The sequence below is a fragment of the Rhagoletis zephyria genome, unplaced genomic scaffold (assembly GCF_001687245.7).
Source record: "Rhagoletis zephyria isolate East Lansing unplaced genomic scaffold, Rhagoletis_zephyria_1.1 Rzeph_scaffold_24977, whole genome shotgun sequence".
Taxonomy (NCBI): domain Eukaryota; kingdom Metazoa; phylum Arthropoda; class Insecta; order Diptera; family Tephritidae; genus Rhagoletis; species Rhagoletis zephyria.
In genome coordinates, this window is record NW_016182035.1 from 1 (window position 1) to 6,056 (window position 6,056).

The window sequence follows — 6,056 nt, forward strand, 5'->3', positions numbered from 1 at the left end:
TTAAACTTAAACTTTGATAAATAACTTCCAGTACCAAATTTCAAGCTTATTTTTTTCTAATCAATTCAAATTTTGTATTTCTTCATTTCAGAACTCTGCGCGTCGTTACTCACGTTTTGTATTGTTCTTTAAACCCATCTTTGGCGATGCTTTGGTCGTCAAAGGCTGGGAAGATCCAACGACGACAACAACTACACCGAAATCAACAACAACAACAACTNGCTTTGGTCGTCAAAGGCTGGGAAGATCCAACGACGACAACAACTACACCGAAATCAACAACAACAACAACTGCAACTTCATCTAATTCGTTTGATAAGCAAAATGAAGTATAATTTTTAATTTGATTTCAAGTATTTATATTAAGTAATCATTTATTTTAAATGAAATTTAGCAGCAAGAATTTAGCTTTATTTCATACACAACAAATTTGAATTGAATTCTGTTGCACATTTTAAGCATGCTAAGTAAATAAAATTGAAATATGGCGATTTGGGTTTTGGACGTACATAGTTTTGTTTTAAGTTATTTCAAAATTATTTTATAAAGATGATAATGTACTCATCTCATGTTAAAATTGGTTGTATTCCTACCTATTATTCCCCATAGATATACAGTCTGCCAATAAAGTTTAGGTACATAGAATTTTTCGCAATACGGGCAACTATTTTTTAAATATTTTATTTTTCGCTAATTTTTTTTTTTAATATGGTTAATGCTACAACAAAAACCCCAAAAAATCAAAGTTATAAACCTTGTGCGAAATTAAAGAAAAATCTACAAATTTTGACTCTGATATTGCACTTTTTATTTATACTCTTTAATTTGGGTACGCTCTTTTTAGCCCATTCATTTTTAGTGTAACAATTACCATTGAATTGGCAAGTTTTTCTGTTGAAGGTGCCGCTCATTTTCTCCATACAAAATAATGTTCGATAATTTTTTTTTTTACCAGAATAAGAAACGTTCAGCTGGTTTACTAAAGTTGGCTTTAGAGACCAGGTATTTTTCACAACAAAGGTGTCTCAAGTTGCAGGAGACTCAGATTCTCTACTGAAGGTAAATTCTTTAGCGTAATTTTCGACATAAAGCCTGCCATGGGGACATGATGGGGTTTGAAAGCACACATAACTTGTACGATTGCCTAGGGCCAGTTCCAGTTGAGTCCACGTATCGGATCAAAATGGATAGGCACGGAGAGAACCTGGTTATTCCATTGAATTTCCTTTCCATAGATCCAGATTAAAAGTTGTCATTACTGCGATTTGAAAACAGGTTACTCAGAATCGCATAGAGAAGTGAAGTTTGGCCACTTCAATTCCAGGGCAGAAAAGGAAGGGATGCTTGGCCCCACAGTCGTAAAGTTCAGCCACCTCGCCGAATAAGTTCGATAACCGACGGAGACTGATCGACTTTGCAGGGCTCCAAAGCTCAATAGTGTGCCGCACTACTAGTTTCCAACATAAGAAGCTACATGGCTGTCTGTGTTTCGAAAACCGCGAAATAAACCAATCATATTCATAGGATGGTTTCAGTTCGCTCTTTTCTGTAAATGGGCACCACGATCGCGGTATTTTTATGCATTTGACTCTGTCCATGTCAATAAAAATATCGGAAAATCTGACGATAGATCATGTGTACTCGTATAAAGGTACTGTAAAATCTGTTTGGAAACAGGAAAAGAGTGCTGTTCGCCGATTTTTTTCTAGTGTATTTTCCAGCCTTGTAAAAATCTGATCAATGGTCGACTTACTAGATATGATGACACACTGTTAAGGCCCGATCAATTGGTTCATGGTTCAGTATTTCAAACAAGTTCCTAGTAACCTATGGTAAATTGAATTGGGCAAAGTAACTCTCTTTGCTCTTTTTACTTCGTTCTTGTTGAGTGTGGAGACGTGATTATCGTCTCTGGATATTTCTCTGGATTATTTTTTTTATCAAACGGTCTATCGGTGTCTTCGTTCAACTGTGCAGTAACCAACCCCCGGTTTAGACGCCATTACTTTGTGATCGAATTTTGTGAGGCTCATTTTATGCGGTTCAACTGTATATAAATTTGTTTAAAAAAATAAATTATCAGAAATTATTATTGATACTCTGCAGGAAGTTGGAGTTCTATATACATACTTTTGTAGTAGGGTTATATGTTTGCAGTAAAGTAAAATAAAACTTGCGCCGCTATGATACCGATACTACATAGTTATGAGTATTTCATTTTATAAACATTTCTCAACTCAACTTTACTACTACTTTACTCTAGTTATACAACTTCCTTACGGTGATGCAGTAAACACAAACTAAGTTATATTGTATATTTATGTTTATTTGCTTACTCTTCCATTACATTTGCCTACTTCACTTTCCGTCAAAGTCGTGGCCATTGCAAGCATAAAGCAAATAGTGCTGCAAGAATAAGTTTAAGAAAAATAATATCAACATTTGTAAATTTTGAAAAATGGAAGAATAGGTAAACAACTCAAAATAAAATAATATGCAAAGCAACAACACAAATTGTTGTAAGAAAATTGCAAGTGGCCATAAACTTGCTGCAACAGCGGAAGTGGAAGTTGGGCGGCAAGCCGTCAGCCAGCCAAGTAGCCAAGTGGCCACAGGAAGGAAGAAAGCCAAAAGCAACAAACGGCGACAGATATACCAGCAGCTGGCAGCAGCGATAGCCAGTGGTAGACAGCACGGCGAATGATGGCATAAAAATAGTTGTAGAAAGTAGAAAGAAGTCGAAAAAAAAAGCATTAACAACATCAAATTTAACTTCAAATTAAACATTGAAACTAGTAGACAACAAAGTCAGCTAACCTAAGAAGGATGGATGCTGAGGCAGACAGCGAGAGCAATGCTGCGCAGTATGCTGGTGCTGGGCAGCTCGATATGTATGTAAGTAGTTTATGCCACGGGATGCATTGAAATGTGTTGGTAACTAAGTGTGTTTGCACGTAAGTTTTTTCACTAGAATGTTTGACAATAAATGAGTCAAAAATGACAATAGCGAAATGAATAAAACACGACGTTGTGGATTCAAGAAACGGTGGTGTGCTGTAGCGGATGCGGTTGGCGGAGGTGGTGTTAATATTTTATTAAAATAGCGTCAAGAAGAAAAATAAGACATACATAATTTTGTTAGAGCAAGTGGATTTTATTGTACAAAGCAATTACTTACTGTTGTTAGTTGTAAAAGTTTTACGAATAGCGAAAAGATGGAAATAAAAGAAGAAGGAAATAAATTAATGACAAACATATAAAAACATCTGCATATGCATGCAGCAATAATAAAAATGTATGCGCCTTTGTACGTGTGGTAATTACTTAAGTATTTAGGCATATTTTTCGGCAGTCAGATAACACTTATCTAATTATTGAGAACTTTTGATTTCAAAGCTGTTGTAGAGTAAAAATTTTAACGGTATATTTCTCGAATCCGTATGGGTTCTTGACAGATACACTCGAGAAATTATTTTTTTATGAAAGCACCACTTTGAATAACTCAGTCTGAATGTGAAAATTTTTGACAAGTTTCCGCGTCAACGCTGCGGTCCGTCGCCAACGGGTAATGGCTCGAAAATCTACCGCATCCCTCAATTTGCCACAATATAGTAACCACTGTAACTACCTCTACAAAACAATATTTTTTCCATCTTATTGCGATGAAAGAGAAACAAACAGTCAGTGATATTAGCAGCGATGCGCTAATTTCCAACTCTTTTTTTTTTTTTTAATAATTAAAAATATTTACTTGCATCGTTTTTATTAAATAGTGAGCCGTACTTTCTTTAAAAAAATAATACACAAAAAAGCGAACTAGAGAAAAATAGCCAAAACTTGTTAAAATGTCGCGTCCCTATTTGTTTTCCCGTCACTGTATTTTCGGCCCGGAAGTTTATTAATTGAAAAAATTGTCTATGCTGTTTTTCTCTATCTTTCTTACCCATTTCCTTATATGAGCAAATTTCACGTGTGGTTTTTTAATGCCACTCCCTTCTTTGTAAAGAAAAAAATTCATAATTATTCTTCTTGTATTTATTTCAATCAATGGAGTTCAAGAAAAAAATAACAATCAAAAATAAATCAAGCATTTCAACAATGTTAGCCTTAAAACATTTATTCAGTCGAAAAATTACAGGAATTACTCATTTTTTTCTTGTCACTGTAAAAAAATCATAATTGCTTTTTTTTAAATAACTTGGGAAGTTTTCTAATAGAATGCTTATATTACAGGCAATGGACGTGGGCATCAAATACAACATATCTGTGAAATTTCAAGAGTGTACCACCAAATTAAAAAAATGGCAGCATCCAGAATATAAAAAAATAAAAGAAAGAGAAAAAAAATAAAAGTAAAAAATAACTAAAAAATTAATAATAATAAAAGAGAAATACTACATTTTGTCGCAAGTTTGTTTCTAAAGTTCATAAAATACAGCCAATATTATCTGATGATGTGGAACAATTTTTAGTCTATAAATAGCGAAAAATTAAAATAACAATTGTTCGGTAAAAAAAGTGACAAAACATTGCTCAAAATCCACAAATGTTATCGGAATAGTTCTAGTTTTAGTTGAAAATTCAATGAAATATTCGGACTTTCAGAGAATAATTTAGTGAAAAAGCCGACTTTTTAGGCAAAGTTGTGATTTAAAATTTTGTATAGGGTCATGAGCCAATTCGGCGAAACGATTAATAACATTGAACACACGTTATCTTGAAATTATCTCTTTACCGTCTGTCGGATTTTTCAACTACAACAGTGTAATCAGTTGTAATTTATACAAGGAAGCATTGCCTAAATAGTCATAAAATAATCATTGGTAAGATATTAGAGGGACTTTACGAGCTAAATACTCATAAACCAATTCTTAGTAAAATATTAAAGGGTCCAACTAAGGTCCTTACGAGCTTAAGTTTCGTAGTTGGATAGGTCTTACCGAGCATTTTATCGAAATTGTTTGAAAATGGGGAATATGATTAATCAAGCAAACAAAATCAACTTAAAGAGAAGTCGGCAAAAATAAACAACAGAAAAAGGTATTAGTTAGTAGGCAAAAGTTTCAAGAGATAAATGTATCAGAGAGGAAAACGAAGAGCAATCATCCAATATTTTTTTAATTTTTGTGTGGATTTGTCCTGAGTTGTCTTAAGTTATTTCTCATACAATGTATGTTTGTATGTATATAGTTAGAATCAAAATTTACATTCGCACACAAAATTCACGCATGCATTCGCATTCATGTTATGTGAGCTTTCGCACGAATGCGCTCAAAACAAAAATCAAAAATAGAAGTAATGATGTACTTATATGCCACAATTATGTGCATCTCTACTCTGAGAAAAAATACATTTTTTTGATTACTTCCTTTCGTGATTATAGAAATGTCGTTTGAAGCGGGGATACCATGTTTGATGTTTAATCGCGCGAAAACCGTAAGATTTGACACAAAATCAGTGAAATTCGGCAGATAACATAAATGGAAATGTAAATAAAGACTTAACTACCGATTGGGTTTGAAGTACAATCTGGGAGGAAAAAAGTGTAAACGGCAAACAGAAGCCACGTGCAAAATTTTACAAAAAATATAAAAGCAAGAAATGAACAGCGATGTGTTAAGCTGTGCGATAAAAGCTATTCGAAAACGCTCTATCTGAGAAAATTTTTCAAGAACGCCCTACTTCAGAATTTAGTTGAAGAACGCCCTTTTTCAGAATTTTATTGAAAAACACCCCATCTCAAACGAAAATACATGGAAAATTATCTGAGATAGGGCGTTTTTCTATCAAAGTCTAAAATAGGGCGTTCTTAAATCAAATTGTGAAATAGGGCGTTATCGAAAAATTTTCTGAGTTAGGGCGTTTTCGAATCGACTGCCGAGATAGGTCGATCTTCCACTCAGCCATCGATATGAAGACTTTGGAATTGCAGTTGTTAAACCAATACTTATATTATCTTTACTTTGTGCTCTTAAAACGTTTATAATATTCATTTTCTTTTGAGTAAATATGTATGTATTAGAGGTATACGCCGCCGAGCCACGCCGCCGCCGCCG

At 33.9% G+C, this 6,056-nt stretch overlaps 1 protein-coding gene across 1 annotated transcript; it reads left to right on the forward strand.

The window, feature by feature from the left end:
• Positions 1 to 91: 91 nt before the first annotated feature.
• LOC108382044 (uncharacterized) lies at positions 92 to 504 on the forward strand (the record flags this gene model as incomplete). The annotated part of the gene is made up of 2 exons (XM_017638439.1): positions 92 to 218; positions 292 to 504. Coding segments are annotated over 2 exons (171 nt in total), but the record flags the coding sequence as incomplete, so codon positions are not given.
• Positions 505 to 6,056: the final 5,552 nt, after the last annotated feature.